This window comes from Rhinatrema bivittatum, chromosome 1, assembly GCF_901001135.1.
Source record: "Rhinatrema bivittatum chromosome 1, aRhiBiv1.1, whole genome shotgun sequence".
Taxonomy (NCBI): domain Eukaryota; kingdom Metazoa; phylum Chordata; class Amphibia; order Gymnophiona; family Rhinatrematidae; genus Rhinatrema; species Rhinatrema bivittatum.
In genome coordinates, this window is record NC_042615.1 from 340262656 (window position 1) to 340281358 (window position 18703).

The window sequence follows — 18703 nt, forward strand, 5'->3', positions numbered from 1 at the left end:
CCACCAGACCTGTTCACCTTTATACAGACATTGCAAAAAAAAAAAAAAAAGCTGGACCATAAGATACAAGGGACAAAGACCATGGTAATGAAAAATGAGCAATTTGTTTAAACTCTTGTTTGTAAATTGATAAGGTAATTTACAAAATGATTATCTGTCTGAGTTCTGATGCGCTAATGAATTTACAAGGCCCTTCTGAAACACCATGTCCAGTTCACAAACACCTACGCAAATCAGGTTCTCTCTCTATTTATTGGCTGGAATATTTTACCTGTTGGAACCTTTAGAAGGACAAATGTTAATTAAATATGGAATACTATTGGTTAATCATTCATGAAAGGTGATAGCAAAAAATATAAAAAGAGTTTCTTTGGTCTGACTCTTCAGACTTCTCTGGAGTCCAACCCCCCCAAAATCCACAAACATGAAGTGGATAGCCTTAATTTCGCTTGTAATTTTGCTAAGCTTTACTGAGTCCAGGAACTTCCAAAAGAGGGATACAGGTAAGAAAAAGTATTTTTCACCATTTTTATGATTAAATGGCAGCACATACATAATAGATCAATGTACAGATGTTAAGTAGCTCGTGCTCCTAACTTCTCTGATCCAGTTTAAAATGTGTGTAGGTGGCTGTTACAAATGGCACAGAAATTCCCACATTTCACTGCTCAGCTCTTCCTTCGGAAGATTGCCCGTGTACTGTGCAATACGACCGGCCTTAGAGTGGGTGCCCATACAAAGCTGCTACATTGCCAAACATGTTTGCACTTGTCTTATTACGGCAAACACATCTTCCTTTTATATAGTAACATTTTTCATTGAGGGTCAGTGTTTTCTTTTTGCCAATCATCTTACTTTTTACAAGATAGTTAAGCATGGCACCCGTTTCTAAAACCAAAGAGCCTCATATAGCTTCTGAGATAAATGCCGTTTACCTGTCTTTCTGCGAAATTTGGAGTTACGCAAAATCATGTGCACTTGCACGAGCACATCTCAGCAGCATAAGCAAAAAAATAAAAAGCGCTGTGGTTCAGATGCCTCCAGTTATTTAGCTATGGTCATTCTCAGGAATCCTGTGTAAGCAAAAGGTAAAAGCTAAGCCTTAGATTGTAATGATTGGCCTAAAAAAGAAATTTGCACTTCCACACTTTAGCTTTTACTTGTAGTTTTTACCACTGCAAAGCAGAATATCTTGTCATGATTTTGCTGATGAGCGACAATGAAACCTTTTTGAAATAATTTGAGATGGATCTAAAATTGAATGAATGTAAGTAACTTTTCCTTTGGATTCTGCCTAGACTGGCATTATTTATAACTGATGCTGTAAAACACATTGCTATTCTGTGGACTCAGTAGTGGCTCAGATTATTGACCTCCCAGCCCTTGCCTGCTAAATGCATTACCCTATCCCCAGTTCCACAAGAATAGGACTAGCTCTGTTCCTGGCCACTATGTTAGTCGCCCTGCTTAACTTTAATTAATGATTAACTGCAAAAAAAATTAGTGCCACCTTTAAATTGCACGATGTAACTTAAATAGCTGTAGTTATCTGCAGTATGCTTCAGCAGAAAACAATGCAATGATTCTCATGAAACACTGTTCTGAGCACTGTCATTTCCCCTATGCTTTGTTGAAACAGCATTCCATGTCACACATTTCATTGACCTCAGGGGCTGTACCAATGTCACTACACCTGTGCCATGCTTAGTGGTGAATTAGAGCAGTTGTCACTAAAAAGAAACAGACGGTGCTCTCCTGCATATTCACTCGTCAAATACTTTTCTAAAATATTTGTCTATAAAATGTGACTTCTCTAGTATATGGTGTACTAATGGAGGTTCACTGCTGATGATGCAGTTGTCAGTATGCCGGATGGCTCAAGGTGAGTAGGGAGCTTCAGCAGCTCTCACACCATAAGCACCCAAATGGAGCCACTCCTATAACAGTAATGAGGTATCTAAAATTTGCATAAAGTGCAAACTGTACACCGTGTATTGTACAGGGTTCAAGGATTCCATGTGATAAGCAGTAATAAGCGCTCTGCATCCATGAGAATTATTCCTGTTAAGTACCTCATTTTTATAAAGCTCATGGGAGACTATTCAGCCGTAATAGAATTTTTTACAAGAAGCTGCAGCTGATTCATAGGCAGATGTTATGTAAGAATCAATATTAATGTCTTTTGGTGCAGTTTTTTTTTATACAGTATTTGTATTCATATTTTATAGTGGACTATGGACTCCTGACCAGAATAATGACTGCAGCCACCTCTCAATAGAGCCTTTATCGAATGCAGAGGGGGGCCACAGTGAACAGTTATAAAAATAAATTTAAAAATGAAAATCGGAATGTGAATAAATGAATGCTACATCCAAGATATCCCCTGAGCAATCAGACATAAGAGAAAATTAAAATGAATCCTCTTTTTCATCAGCTTTGATCAGCTTTCCTGCAGTTTCTCCTGAACTGCAGCTGCCATGTTAGCAAGAGAAACACAAATTACTGCACAAGTCTTGTATCCTATTGGTCCATTTGTATGATGTCACAAATAAGCTCATAGTCATTGCATAAAACAACAGATCCCACTGTATGTGAGGTCAAAGATGACACTTTCCCCAAATGTGAGATTTCCTAGGGTTGTAGCAGAGTTACAGAGAAGAACTTTGCCATATTTATTTTCTAACTGGGATGGAAAAAATATTGCTATTCACAATGTTCACTTCTAAAATATTGTACATTATCCACAGTGTGCTACTTTCTTTTAAGACAGATCATAAGGAAGGTAGACTCTGATACAGTTGGTGTTCAGAAGTGAAATAAGAGTAATTTGCAGCTACAGGGCCAATTGCTATGAGGTGCTGGCGATATAGAGTATTCTGCAGATTTGCCAGAGGTTGCAATAACAGACAGAGGTCTGCTCCAATGAAGTGACTAAAGCAGCATCTGGCGGACATGGCAGCCCCTGTCCAATCTATGGCATTGGCACAGATTGTTTATAGCCACTTGCCCTGTATGTGGAAAGGTTTGCCTTTTTGTGAATGATACCAGAATCATTGGGTAGACACCCTGGAAGGTGTGGAGAACATGAGGAGGGATTTAGTGAAGCTTGAAGAATGGTTTAGAGTCCAACAGCTAAAAATTAATGCTAAAACAAAAATGCAGGACCGTGCAATTTGAGTTGCAAGAACCCAAGAGAAGAGTATAGTATAGGGGGTAAAATTCTTCTATGTATGAAATAAGAATGGGAACTGGTGTTGATAGTATCTGATGATTTCAAGGTGGCCAAACAAGTAAATAACGCAGTGGAAAAATCCAGAAGGATGCTTGGGTGCACAGGGAGGGGAATAGACAGCAGGAAAAGGGAGGTGATATAGCCTTTGCATAAGTCTTCGGTGAGACCTCATTTGGAGCACTTTGTAGACCGCAACTTCATATGGATATAAACTGAATAGAGTTGGTCCAGAAGCCAGGAACTAAAATGGTCATTGTGTTCATAATAAAGCTTATGGGGACTGACATCTGAACATGTATTCCCTAGAGCAGGGGTGGGCAATTCCAGTCCTCGAGGGCCACAAACCTGTCAAGGTTTTAGGATATCCTAATGAATATGCATGCCATAGATTTGCATACAACTGAGGCAGAGTGCATGCAAATCTCTCTCATGCATATTCATTAGGGATATCCTGAAAACCAGACTGGTTTGTGGCCCTCGAGGACCAGAACTGCCCACCCCTGCCCTAGAAGAAAGGCAGGATAAGAAGATACAGAGACATTTAAATATCTTTCAAAGGAAGATCTGGAATGAGGGATCATGGGATGAAGGTGAAAGGGGGTAGGAATCTAGAGTAATCTAAGGAAATATTTCCTTACAGAAAGGTTAGTGGATGTATTGTAAGGAACAGTTTCCTAGTGGAGGCAGAGACAGTAAAGGAATTAAAGACAGCATGGGAGAAGCAGAGAATATCTCTGAGGAAAAGGAAGAGACTCTAAGTCTGAGCAGATATGGATGGGCACAGTGGATGGGCCATATGTGCTTTGTCTGCCATCACGTTGCATTTTTCTCTGTTTCTATTTTGCATCTTTCAGCCCAATGTGATCCTACTGCATTTAAAAAACATAGAATTGAGAAAAATATAGAGGTAGATTAAGATTTTATAACGTGCGTGCTCATGTGCATGGATGCACACATGGAGGCACTGATTTTATAACATGCATGCACCAGCGTGCGCATGTTATAAAAGCTGTGGGCTGATTTTATAATCCGTGCGCGTAAGGGGGAGAGAATTAATGCAAATTCCGCTCAGTGATGCATTCGGGCCTTCTCCAGTTCCCTACCTAAACTCCCTCCCTCTTCCCCTCTCCTCTCCTCCCCACCCCCTAAACCTTACCTATCCTTTTTTTTTGTGTTTTAGAACTTACTTCAGATCCCGAGCTGAAGTAAGTTGCGTGCGCTGGCCAGCTGCCAGCGTGCGAGTCTTTGGGACAGCATTCAATGGCGCAGCCCCAGCCTTCCCGGTCTGCCCCTTTGAAGAGGCCCAGCACTTGTGCACATACCGTGGTTTATGCGCGTGGCCGGGCCGCTTTGAAAATGTGTGTGGTGCAAGCATGGCCCGGCCACGCGCATAAACCCCGGATTTTACGTGCTCAGGCCTTTTAAAATCTGGCCGATAGAGTGTGCAGACACACCTGGAGTGGATGACCATGTTCACTGATTTCTATCAATATAACAGCTTCTAAAAGGGAAAATGGACAGTGTAGTTATTCCACAGATGGGTGAATAGGGCAGAGGGTGCTGAAGTGATTTATCTTAAACCCAGAAACGTACGACTTTAAGTCTCATGTATGCTTATAAAAAAAAAAAAGCATTTTTATTAAAGAACAATAATGATGCAAACAATTGATCTGGCGTACATTTGTTCCTTACTGTATGTATCCCAGGAAGCAAAGAGCAACGTCATTCAAAGGCTGGCATATTTGTCACTCCAAAGCAACCCACAGTCTCCAACCCAACTCCCCCCTGTCCTCCCCCACCTTCTCCCCTGTCCAATGTATATGCGATAAATTCCTTAATAATACACCGTAAAAAAACATCTTTCACTTTGGGTCCAAAAAAAAATATATAAAGAAGCCCTTTGCCGAAGAAGACTGTTGGAGACAGAAACCGCTGGTTATGTCCTTCCTCCGAGTAAAGCACTTTGCTGTTCTTTGATCGGTCATCTGACTGTGGGTGGGGAGTGGCGAGTTCCAGGGCTCCCAGGCCTGGGTATTCTGGTTACAGGATTCTGAGGCCTGTGCTGTGCGACGCCAACTATGCATGCGGACTGATGATAGCATTTCAAAGGATAGGAGCGGCAGGCAATGGGAATTATAACCCAGCATGAAATAAAAGCTAGCCTGTGTCTCTCTCTATTCATATTTTATAAGAGGCTTCCTGTTAGTCAAAGGCAACCTTCAGAAAAAGGGATTCCCCAAGGGTTAAAACAAATGTTGGGAAATGTGGTGGTCATGGCATTGTTTTCAGTGGCCACAGGTCTCACTGCGCGGCAGGAGGAGCCGGATGCCACGTATAGCTCTTCTCTCTTCCTTCCCACTGCCACCATCTCCAATGCTTCTCCCTTGTGGTGCAAAATGCTACCTCTGAAAATGCAGCATGAAATCTATGTCTTTGCTGCCACTGGTGCGTCTAAACTCTAGCCGCTCTCCCCCCCCCCCCCCCCCACTCCGAGCCCCAAAAGTGCCTGACCAAGTCCATACTAGCATCTATAGAAATGTGTGGCTGTGACCAGAGGAGGGTGGGTTCATGAGTTAAGCTATAGTGGCTGCAAAGGTGACAGGTTACATCAGAGGAAGTCAGTTGGGTTTCAGGCTGTGGAGCCCTGGAGACACAGGAGGAGAGGGAGAGAGGACCAGAGATGGGGATCAAGGAAGGACAGAGGAAGATCAAGATACCTGGGATAGAAAAAAAAAGAGGGAGAAGGAGGGAAGTTCTGGGGTTAGGGAGAACAGAGGGAAGAACAGAGTAGGAAGGCTTGAAAAGTGGATTCAAAGATCTGGGCAGAAGGGAGAGGTAGGAAGGAAGGGAGGGAGGGAATTTCAAGGATCTGTAGGAAAGAATTTGAGATCAGGGGCAAGTAGTGGGATGGTGGGGGGGGGGGGGGTAAGAGAGGGCAGGTGTCCCTTCCATGCTCCAGATCTGATCCCCCTTGCATCCCCTCTGTAACCTTCCACCCACTCACATATCTTTCTCTCACACAAACATTGCCCTTCCTGCTCCTCTTTTCTTTTTTTTTCTCATACACAGACACCTGCCTCCCCATCCCCCCAGTCGATCCTCTATCATCTCCATCACCCCAGGATGATCCCCCCATTCGTTTCCTTCTAACCTTCCCAAAATAATTCTCCTTTGCTCTGCCTGCTCAAGGCTCAATCTCTCCCCTCTTGCCTTTGAATGACAGGGGGGAGGAGGAACTGGATTAGAGAGCAAAGAAACTCTTCTTTGCTCTGCAATGCTTGCTCCAGGCTCACCCCCTCCTCTCCTGTTCCCTGCATGCTGCCTGGGAGGGGAGGGGCTCTTTTCTGCTGAGTGAGGTTCAGCACAGCTAGAAGTCTGTAAATCTTCAGCCAGCCTGCTAAACCTCAGATTTTTGCCATCCTAGGCACTGGCCTGATGTGCCTACTGACAAATCCAGGCCTGAACAATATCCTCCTGTGGGGGATTCTCTACACTATTGTTGGAAAATAAAGTATCCTTGAGAAAGAGAGAGCTGTGGTCTTTTTCAGCCGCACATTCCTTCAGGTGATTTTGATAGAGGAGATCATGGCCTTTGAGAGCTTTGTTGAGAAATCCAATCAGCTGCTTTCAGTATTGAGAGGAGATGAGTGTGGCGGTGCAAGTAACATTTGCTGGTGAAAAACTAAACTGAGCTCTGTTTTGTTCCCTCTAATAAATGAGGATCGAAGCTGCTTTTAATGTATTTAAAGAGAATAAATCTTGTTTTTTCAGATGACGACCACCACAAAACAGCTGGCGAGTTGTTCAAGAGTTTAGATAAAGATAAATTTCAAGCTGGGTAAGTATCATCCCCCAAATCGTAAACCTCCATTGTAGAGATAATCATTATTATAGATTAAAATGTCAGCTATTTTAATACCAGGGTTTGGGGTTTTTTTTTTTTTGTGAGTTACATCCTTCAGACACAAAAAATGGACTACATTAAAATTCCAGGATATGGGGTCTCTAAAGGTGTTCCACATGCTATAATTTGAGAAATAGCAATTATTTAGTATTTTTATAACTGGTGCTACTGAAAGGAGGAAACAATAATTTAAAAAGTTATTGGTTTTACTTCACCCATACCATCTTGGGCATTCATCTTGCAAAATCTCAGAAAAGCTGGATCTGGAAGTAACAGCATATACACAAACTCCCCTTTGAACCAGTGATGAATCAAAGTAGGGGCCACATGTATGGTGGGGGGAGGGGAATACTGGAGGCAGTGCTATTTTGACAGGTAACATGGTGGGAACCACAGTTCTGTCAATTTTGTGGATGTTAAGATGTGTTCGATCTGGCTAGCTGAAATTCATCGTAAGAAGAAAACCTAAATCATTATAGAAAATATCCTCTCTTCCTTTCTAAAACAAGCAGTATAGAAATGAATTAATAATATTAATGATAAACTGTACAAATAACATTTATAAATGCTAAATGTTATCTGTACTGTTTGTCATCAATATGTATTCATTTATGTTTTTATATTTTCATTTAGAATGGAGTTCTGGATAAAAGATGAGAATATTCAGTGACAGCGAATCACATTTTTTAGGTTGAGAATCTGCTTGGGACTTATATAGCTCTATTGGCAAGACCATGGATGTCCTCTAAAGTATTCTCATAACTGGTAGAACTAGCATTTTAATTGCATTGATCCTTTTTTACAGTGACAAAACAAATTCTGTTTTATATTCTAGGGCTATTATGATGCTTGCTCATTATATCCCGCAAAGCTCCTGTCATGATATAGACCATATTGCCAGGGATATCACAGCTAAGGCAGAGGCCTGTGCCACCAACGAACATGAAGAGGACTGTCAGAAACACGCAGTATGAAATAATTTATTTTCAAAGAGCTTACTGGTCAGATCTTCACTAGACAAGGAATGCTATGAATCTGCATGTAATTAGCCCTCCCCCCAAGAAGTAAAGAGAGAGGATTTCAGCTGAGAAATTGGAAAAGATCATATAATTTGCCAATTTACAACACCACCCCTAAATATTGCCCTTTGTGTCGATTTTTCTAAACAGAATTGCATAATATGTTGCTTTTGCTGTTTCACGTCATTCTCTTTTTCTGTGCCATATAAAACTTCCAGTCCTCCTTGTTCACCAAGTGTCACTCCAGAACTAATAATTTGTCTCATTTAGGGAAATAATGAGTCTAGAGTAAAACAGAAGAATACATTCTACCTCAGAAATGAGATCTTTTTTTGCTAAATCTTAAGTAAGTCTTAGGGAGATAAAAGAAACTTATTTTTTCTGCTTCAAACTATTCAGCCTAGGCAATCTTTTCATAAATGAAGAGATTCCCATCTACCCTGACTCAGAAAAAGACATTAACCTGAGCGTAGGAGTCACACATTGTATTGCACAGCCAGTAGCAATCAGTGTGTGTTGGAGCAGAACACCAGGGCATAAATAAAAGAAATATTGGACTACTATTTCTGATAATAAACAGGAAGCAAATCTTGGGTGATGCAGTATTAATCAATTCTTTGCTTTGAGGATATGTCCAGAAGAAAGCAAACCAACAGTCAGTGATCATATTTCTTTCTCTCCATACAGGTTACCACTATGCTAGACGCTGTTTGCAGACATTCAGACCAGGCGGGCATGAATGAAGGCTTCACAGACTGTTGCAGTAAACAGGATCCTGAGAGAAATACATGCTTTAAGAGTCATAAAATCACCGATTCAAAGCTCCTCCCTCCCTATGTAAGACCAGACCCTCAGGAAGTCTGCAAGAATTTGGAAGAGCACAAAATAGACACCTTGCAAAAGTAAGGATCATTAACCTGGCGAGAATGTTCATTGTATCCAGACTGGAGAAAAAGAGTGTGAGATGGAGAAGAGAGAGAAAGGGAAATCATGAAAGAAAAAAAAAAAGCCTGTGACTGAGAGAGAAAGTAAGGGGAAGATTCAAAGAGGGAGGATAGGTGGAGAGGAAGAGAGAACAAGAGTGAGTAAAAGACAATGAGAATCAAAGAACAAAAAAGGAGAGGAATAGAGAAAAGAATAAAAATTATAGGGTATGAGAGAGCTTTTTTTTTGGCACTTTTCAGCTGGGAGTGATTCAAGTCATCCCGTTGTCTGGGAACAGGAGAATTTTGGCAAAAGAGAGACAATTGACTTTTAACCTTGAATGAAGCTCAACAATGGCTCTGTGACTTAGAGGCAGTAAGGGATCAGTGGTATCAACATAAAAAATTGTTGAAAAGCGGAAAATGTTCCTATAGTACAAATGCATGATTTTTCACTGCATTGTTCAGTTATTTGTTTCCAGTTATGTCTTTTTTTCTACAATTTCCTGACAATTTCAGAGCTTTACAAAATCGATTGCAATATTATGGTAGAAACCACGGGTTATCTGAATGGTTTTTTTTTTGTTTTGTTTTTGTTTCAGCTATGGCTGTGAACTTGCCAAAAGATACCCGTCCCTTCAGTCCCCATTCGTATTGTACGCTACCCATCAGTGGGAAGACCTCCTTAACCGTTGTTGCAAGGAACCCAACATTGCTGAATGCATTAAAGAGAAGGTATTTAGATTTTCCACAGGTAAAATGGTGCAATGTTTCTCTCAGGGAGTCACTGCTTTAGTTTTATAGCGTACAAGGTGAACTTATATAAGAAGGCAGAAATCGAACATAAATGAGCTCTCCATCCACAGTACACTGAAGACAATTTTAAAAAGGGATTTTTACTGGGTAAATATTACCTGGGGGTAGATTGCTGTGGTCAAAAATAATCCTCCTCAGAGCAGCTAAAGTGTGCCTGAGCTTTCACAGTGTGTGCACGTTCTGTCGGATTAAAAAGAGAAATGTAAGAACATACGGAGTCAGACTGAGGGTCCATCAAATCCAGTATCCTGTTTCCAACAGTGGCCAATCCAGAATACAAATACCTGGCAAATTCCCAGATGTTTCTAGGAAGGGACACTTAGTTTAGGGGAATAAACTGCACAAATATGTTTGCACTTTATAGGCACGCAGGCAGCTTTTCCCTGGATTGGCTGCCCACACAAAGAGCAGGTGCAAATGCCCACAGGTCCTTTGAAGGGATGTGCGTGTGTTTTAAATGAATTAGGAATCTGAACTGAACATGTCTATTTTATGTTTCATTTTGGTAAATGTGAAATGAATAAACATTGGAAATAAACAAGGGGAAGAGAAATAAAACAAAACAAAGATGGGACTAGTCTGATAGGAAGAGGAGAGACGGTGCCTCAAGTATAGGGAGATGAAATAAGAGAGGTCAGGCTCAGGTGACCGGTGACAGAGGCAAATCTATGTTACAGGCTTAGTCCAAGTCTTTGGTGCAGAAGCTGGAGGAAGGCTTGGCTGAATAGCAAAGCTTTGGCTTTTTGGGGTTTGGGGAAAGTAAGGTAACTTGTCTTGAGGTGGAGAGGTAGCAGTAGATTGTTCCATAGTTTGGGGGCAAAGCGGCTTAGTGCGACTGCGTGCTGACCTGGTGGAAGCCACAGTGGGGGCCATTTGGGAGGATCGAAGTTCTCTTGTTGGGGTGCAGCGGAATAGGAATTGGGAAAGATGCTCAGGGGGTCCAGGTTGCTCACGCATCTGAAGATGAAACAGAGAGATTTTTTTTTCAGCTGGGAGCCAGTGCAGTGGTCTTTAGGATTCGTTTTATTGTGCTCAGATGCGCTGGCCCCCTACCATGATTCTGGCAGCCATGCTTTGTAGGAGTTGGAGGCATCCGAGATTGCACTGTGGAATACCACCGAACAGAGGATTATAGTAGTCGATGCGGCTGGGAAGTAAAGCATTTATCACAGTAGCAAGGCTGCGCTTTTATCAAAGTAGTCACAGAGCCGGTGAATCCACCATGGGTGTGGAAAGGAGATGTGGGAATTCCATTGTAAGGGTTTTGATCTAGCTGAACCCCCCCCCCCCAAGTCCTGTAATGAATCCTTGTATTGTAAGGGCTTTCCTGACAGGGAGGGGAATAGAGAGTAAGGGGTGCCCTTGTCGATGCAGTCCAAAACCGCTCTGATTTGGAAGAACTCACTGTTTAACACATCCGGTATTACAGCGACTCAGAAGAAATCATACTTGCTGGGATTAAGGGGCCTTTTAGTCTTTTTTTTTAATTTTCAAATTCTTCCCACAGCAAAAGCAAATATAAAGCACCCACTCCTGCTCTCAGTATACAACATAATCTGGAAGGCTCTATTCAGCAAACATGCCTTTTCCAGCAGTTTAGTCAGTTGAAATGTGACAAAAACCACCGATGCTCTCGCTGAAGGAATAAGCAAACATACATCGGTGTTGATATGGCTTTGGTCAGGGGTTAAGATATCACAAGGAGCAGTCTCCTGCCTTTTTTTTTGTTTGTTTGTTTGTTTTTGTTGTTGTTTAGTTAAGTTTTCTCATTATTATAAGATTAAAAAAAAAAATGCCAATGACTTGCTTTGTTGATGTGCTACCTTTCTCGCCATATGTTAGAAACCCGACCTTCTAAAAGAAATCAAAACCGTGGAGGCCTATCAGGCATACAACTGTGAAATCCTGCGCAAGTTTGAAGAAAGAGTTTTTCAGGCCTCGTAAGTTTTTTACATTTCTGCAGCACATGGGTCACACCTTCTTTTCTACCACCGTAAGGTCCGGCGCACACAGCCTTAGCAAGCCAGACTCGGCTTCTGCTTTCCACTTCATTAGCACAACCTTTAAAGTCTCTTACAGGCGGGAGACGTTTAAATAGATTGAAGAGTTTAAAAAAAAAAAATTATTATTATTATTTTATAAGTAAAAAAAAAAAAAAAATACAGCAAAAGGGGAAAAAAAAAAAAGTCCTAGCTTTCACTGAATACCAATTACAAAAACGGGAACAAACCCCCACATTCCAAGGCAGGCCAAGCCTGTTATCCCTAGCAAACAATAAAAAAAAATAATTTTTCAGAATTAACTGGTAGCAAAAATCAAGAAAACCAGTTTATAACAATATTACTATTATTTGTTATTTGCTCTTCTGTCAACAAGGTACAGTATTATCAAATTATTTACATCCATGTAAATATAACATAGCACAGACACATGACACACACAAAAAAAACCAAAAAACAAATGGCAAGAAGATTATTACTCCCTTTTTTTTTTTTTTTTTAGCAGTAGCCACCTCTCCCTCCCCACAAAGTACTCCTCACAGGAATCACAGAGGTGGCCTAGACCTGTTTCTGATCCATCCTCTCCTTCTCTTCCAGTCCCTGAATGACAGGAGAGGAAGGGTTGGATTTTGGAGCAGAGTTGGTTCTTATTTCTTGGATCTCCCATGTCGGCTGCTCCATTCTCACCCTCTCCTCAGCTGTTCCTGAATGATAGGAGAGGTAGAGCCAGATCAGAGAGCAGAGCAGCAGTTCCATGCTCTGCTCTGCTCCAGGCTCACTCCTCCTCCCATCCTGTTCCCCCCCACACCCAGCCAGGAAGGGCAGGGGCGAAAGCAGGACACAGAAGGCTGCTGTCTTCCCCCTGCGAATGTGGGACTGTCCGACACAGTCCCTCTCCCCTGCAGCCCAGCAGCAAGCTAGCTCTCAAATTCAGGCCAGTAAGAGTGCAGGAGGGAAGGGGAGACTGCTAGGGGCGCTCAAGAGACTACAGCACCCACAGAACTGGCGTCGGTTCTCAAGCCTGCTGACATAGCCACGGGTTCGGGAAACGGACGCCGGCTAAATTGAGCGTCCGTCATCCGACCCGCGGGCCGCAGGCACATTTATAATTTATTTTTTTTTTTAACTTTTGGGGCCGGCTGAACTTAACGCCAGCCTTTGGGCAGGCGTTCATTTCTGAATGTAAAATGTGCGGCTTGGCTGAACATTTTGCTTTCTGGTATGGCGCGGGGAAAAAACTAATAGGGGCCGTCAAGGTGCATTTGCATGTTGCGGGCGCTATTAGTTTCGAGGGGGTTGGCCGCGCATTTTCGACGCGCTATTTCCCCTTACTGTATAAGGGGTAAAGCTAGCGCGTCAAAAATGCCCGTCCAAACCCGGGCCAACTGTATCGTCCCGTAAGTTGGACCTCGCAACAGGAGCAGAGGTGGGTTCATGCCACTGCCAACACCCCATTTGGGACCCCGTGCAACTTCTGATGCAAAAGTGGGAGGAGCAGTGGGGAAGACTGCATGGCAGCCGCCGATGCTGCTCCCAGTCTCAGACCTGACGGAAATTGTAAGAGGGGGCCGGGAGAAGAGAGCACAGAGGAGCACACAGCTGGGCAATGCTTTTAGCAGGCACTTCTCAGCTTGGTTGGTTTTAATCCTTAAACGTTGATAAATCAACCCCAGTGAAAACAAGAATGAAATCTGCGTGTATTGGATAAGCACCGTAAAAACAATGTCACAGAGCCCTAGTACTTTCTTGACTCTGCTCTCTTGTAAGAGGCATTAAAGTCTCTGCTGAATTGCAGAAATCAAAACTCTTATATTGCTTACCTTAAAAAATCTTTTGGGGGACAGAGCAATGGCTCAATGTTTTATTTTAGAGTTAAGTTACAGAGTATGTTGCATGTTACAACATTACAAGACAAGGGCCGGATTTTAAAAGGGTTACGCGCATAAGTTATGCGCGTAACCCTTAAAAAAGCCCCTTGCGTGCGCTGAGCCTATTTTGCATAGGCTCGGCGGGCCCGCGCAAGCCCCAGGATGCGCATAGGTCCCGGTGCTTGCCTGGGGGGGGGGGGGGGGGGGGGGTCGGGGGTGGCGCGGCGTTTTCGGGGCGTGTCCGGGGGAGTGTTTCCAGCTCGGGGGCATGGCCGAGTGCCCAGAGTGCCCAGAGGCAGTAGTAACTTTTAAATAAAGGTAGGGAGGGGGTTTAGATAGGACTGGGGGGGAGGGTTAGGTAGGGGAAGGGAGGGGAAGGTGCGGGGGGGGGGTGAATGGAAAGTTCCCTCCGAGGCCGCTCCGATTTCGGAGCGGCCTCGGAGGGAACGGGCAGCGCGTGCAGGGCTTGGCACGCGCAAGGTGCACAAATGTGCACCCCCTTGCGCGCGCCGACCCCGGATTTTATAAGATACGCGCGTATCTTATAAAATCCCGCGTACTTTTGTTCGCGCGTGCGTAGATTTGTAAAATCTACCCCCAAGTGTTTGTATTAAAAGAAAAAGCACCCTGCGGAAGCTCGCCACACCATGAAAACACTGATAAGCACTCATTTTTAGTATCCACCTACAAACAGAAGCCCTAATTTTAATAATACGCTGCTGACACTTTTTGTAGCCAGTGCTGGTGCTGCAGCCTCTGCAGGTGGGTGTGAGGAGGAGTGGATGTGGAGGAGATGAGGAGGGGTGAACACCAGGAAGAGGTTAAGGTGGGGATTGAATGCCGGGGAATTCTGTGAAGGAAAGTGCAGGCCTGGGGAGGGGGAAGAATGCTGGGATCCAGCCCGGGAGGAGGACAGAGGGAAGGGGGAGAGGGCTCAGGTTTGGGGATAGAAGGAGTGTCGGGGTCCGGAATGGGAAGGGGGAGACAGCTCTAGGGTCATTCCTGGAGGCAGGAAGAGAAAGGGAGAGGAATTGGGGTGGGGGTGAGGTTGAGGAAGAGGGAATGGTGACATGCATCCTTGCTCTCTCTCTCTCTCCCTTTCCTCTCATCTCCTCCCCTGCTTATCGACTCCAGTCTCAGTAGAACCCGGAACTCAAAAGTTCTCAGGTAAAGCTTCTGTCTCCGGCGCTGCTGCTGCTGCTCCTGCAGCCTCTTGGCCCGAGCAATGGGCCGCGTCAGCGCGGCGGTGGCGGTGCAGGATAAGGCACTCGTCCTGCCCGCGTCAGCGCTGGAGAGGGGAAGAGCAGCAGATAGACTGCTCAAGAGAATGGAGGAAGTGCTGGCAGGGGGTGAGAGAGAGGAAGTGAAAGAGGTGACTGCTTGGGAGAGAGAATACTGCTGCAGGAAGTCTGGAGAGAAGCTTAGGAGGGGGAAAGAGAGGATGAAGAAAGGGGAGAGATTCCCGGGAGAGAAGTAAATAAAGGATGAGGATAAGAGGGGCTGAGGGGAAATGGGCTGTGAAGGGGGAGGGGGGGAGGGAAGGACCTGGGAGCGAGGAAGAAAAGCAGGCAGGGGGCTGGGAGTGGTAACACAGGCTGTGAAAGGGAGAGAAAAGGGGGGAGGATTGGGAGAGCAGCAAGGGGGGGGGGCTGAGAGGAAAAGGAATCACGGTGAAGAGAAAAGGTGTTAAAGGGATGCGGACAGAGAAGAAAAGAGACAGGGGAGGAAAGAAACAGCAGGAAGAGGTGAGCGCAGGCAGAATACCAGCTCTGAACTGAGAGAGAGAGAGATGCAGACCTGGAGGAGAGAGAACAAATGATAAATAAAGGAGAGGAATACAGTAAAAGAAGTGTTTAAAAAAAAAAAAAAAAGGAATATGGAGGCAGAGAGGAAACTGAAGAGAAGACCAAGAACAAGCGGAGGCAGAGGACAGAAATCAAACTGCAGACACAAAGGTTGGAGAATGGTTTAAGGTTAGTGAAGATTTCTGTGGCAGCTGGACTGGGTCAACGGGAGCAAAAAAAGGAAAATCTTCTCCAGCCTCTTCGCACTGGAAAGCTGCAGTTTTCACAAAAAACACCAAATCTTTAAGTCCACTGTTCAGATGCCAATTAAAAAAAAAAACCCGAAAAAAACCAAAACCCTTTTGTTGAGGGGGCAACTTTGGCGGCTGCAAGGGTGGTGAGCGACCCTTCTGCAGCCTCAGAATGGACAAAAGCAGAGTTCACACCAGTTGGGGGACCAGCAAAAGCTGGGAAGGCCAACTGGGGAGACTTGCACACAGAAAACAATAGCTGTCCACATCCGGATGGTGTTCCGAACAGAGAAAATAATTTATTTTAGAGAGCAAAGTCCAAGAAGTTTGAAATATACTGAGAACTACAGCCCAGCACTTAAATACCAAGGCAGCTTCTCAGTCAATCACAAAATCCTTCACAGATGTTACGCACAGTTTAATCCTAATCTCACAAAATCCTTCACAGATGTTACGCACAGTTTAATCCTAATCTCACAAAATCCTTCACAGATGTTACGCACAGTTTAATCCTAATCACTGCGGCAGAAAATCACCTAACACAGCCTAGAAAGCTGTGCTGCTCACATCACTTCTACAACTTGTGGGCTTCCCCAGACAGAACCAGTGTGTGTGTCCCCCCCCGGACATGGTCCCCTTATCCTTCTTGATGATCCATAGCTGTACTGCAGGGAGCTCTCCTGCTCCTCCGGCGGCGAACTTCTTCAGCCACTATCTAGCCTCAGAAATCTATTTCACAGCTACTGTACTTTTTTAGGTCCTCACCTCAAACCCAGCCCCTTTGGGGACGATCAGCTTTAACTCTCCGGATCTTTCTAGCGACCTTGCAAAGGGTTTACATGTGTAACCTCTGGGAGTTTCTAGGCTGAGCACAGGGAGAAGAGTGGGCAGCTGTGGCCCTGGGACCGAGTAGGTGCTGACTGGTGCCGAGTGGCCAGCATTCAGGGCATGGAGGTAATGAAGCCGTTCGCCTGGACCATGCAGGTGCGGGGACTGCCACTGGCCTGGAATCTGGGAGTACTTGGAGAAGTGCTGCAGATGATGGGGAGGCAAGAATGGTCCCAGAGAAAAGAGGTTGGAGCAAGGGGAGGAAAGGCGAAAAATCACAAACTGAAAGACAGCTGAGCCTGCAGAGGCAGGAGTGAGTGAGCTGAGCCTACAGGGAAGGGGACCTGGGGAAGGAAGGAAGTTGGGGGGGGGGGAACCAGGAAGGGGGCAGAGCTGGCCAGGGCAGGAGGAAGTGTGGAGCAGAGGTTGTGGGGGGAGGGGGGGAGTGGAAGAGCCAGGAGGGCATTAAGCGACCTGCTTCCAAATACTATGCCTATACATAGGGAGAAAAGAGGGAGGAGAAAAATAGGATAGAGGAAGAAGAGATTTTGGAGAAAATAAAAGGAGAGGTTTTAAGAGATAAGTGGGGATAGGTTGGAGGAAGAGAGTGTGTGCTGGAGTGGGAAGAGAGACTATCGAGGACTGGCTGCGAGTGAGAGAGTGTGGGTAGTGTGGATGAGCCAGGCTGGGCTGGAGGGAGAGAGAGTGTACAGGGGAGAGTGTGGATGGGCTGTGGGATAGGGGATTGGGTGACTGATGGGGATGAGCTGAGGCAAGAAAAACTAATGGGGCTTTCACTGCTTTCCTAGCTTTTCTTTTGACCGCATGAATCCTCCCACTGTCTGATGTACCATCTGATCCTAGTCAGTTGTGCCTATGACTCACCATGCTTTTTTTTTTCTTCCTTTTCTTCTTTATTTTGCCAGGGCTGGGAAATGTGTTTTGTCTTGAGCATCCCCAAACATTTTGAAAAGTTGGCTTCAATGAGAGTAGAAGTGCAGTGGCATGGACTCCCGCTATGTCTTCTGCTCCCTCCCTCTAAAGTGCAGGGAAGTTAGAGATGAGGAGCAGTGATGGCTCCCTCTGCTCCTCTTGGATCCTGGGCCCCTTTGCACGTGGCATGTTACCGCCACTTCAGCAAGGGTGTGTGCGGCTGCACACGCACACTTTCACCTCCACAAGGATGAATATGGACAGATGGACAGAAAGACGGGTGGACATGCGCTGCCCAATAGGCACCCTCACCTGAAATCTCAAGCCCTAATTCTAATAGATGATACTGACATGTTGAGTATTGCAGCCTCTTCAAAGGGACACGTTCCCTCTGAGATACTGAGGAGCGAGAGGAGGGCCACCCATTCTGAGACTGCAGAGCTGGGGGAGGCTGTACCTTTTGGCCTGGCCCAGATATCTCCATTGCATGAGCTGCTTCAACTCCTGCTCCACTGGAATGCAATTCTTTTCTTGTTTGAAATAATGAAAGAGGATTCAACACATCTCAATGGCTAGATCATGTCTAATGTGCAGTAGCACACATTGAGACAGTGCTCCCCAACCCTGCTCCTTAGTTTCTGCTTTGTCTGGACTTTCCTTATAATGAAGAGAAAAAGAAATAACTGGGCATGCCTTATTTATTAGCTCAAATGAAGCAGGAGCATGTATTATTATTATTATTATTTAGTGCTTTTCTATACCGACATTCATGATACAGATCATATCATATCGGTTTACATGGAACAAGGAGAAATAACATTAACATAACCAAGAAGATAGCGAAAGTTACAATAAAACAGGGGTAGTTGAACTGGGAAGAAGAGGAGCCAGTGGCAAAGGAAACTCGGAACTAACAATATCAATACAACGATATTTATAATAGCGGTAAAGGCAGTGCGACGATTAGAGGGCCTTGGAGTGTGCCTGTAGCTGTGGAGGTCCCAAATTAAGGGAAGGCTTGTTGAAATAGCCAAGTTTTCAGTTTTTTTCTGAATGTCAATAGACAGGGTTCTTGTCTGAGGTCTGGGGGCATAGCATTCCAAATGGTAGGCATCGCTGTCGAGAAGGCTCGCTCTTTGGTGGCT

At 44.6% G+C, this 18703-nt stretch overlaps 1 protein-coding gene across 1 annotated transcript in view; it reads left to right on the top strand.

Annotated features, from left to right (window-relative positions):
- Positions 1-375: 375 nt before the first annotated feature.
- LOC115090114 (serum albumin-like) overlaps positions 376-18703 on the top strand; it is a 44795-nt gene continuing 26467 nt past the window's right edge. Inside the window, exons 1-6 of the mRNA XM_029598832.1 lie at positions 376-503; positions 7004-7070; positions 7972-8104; positions 8843-9057; positions 9681-9813; positions 11737-11834. Coding sequence (XP_029454692.1) covers positions 425-503; positions 7004-7070; positions 7972-8104; positions 8843-9057; positions 9681-9813; positions 11737-11834 — 725 coding nt within the window. The 5' untranslated portion in view covers positions 376-424. The remainder of the gene's footprint in view (positions 504-7003; positions 7071-7971; positions 8105-8842; positions 9058-9680; positions 9814-11736; positions 11835-18703) is intronic.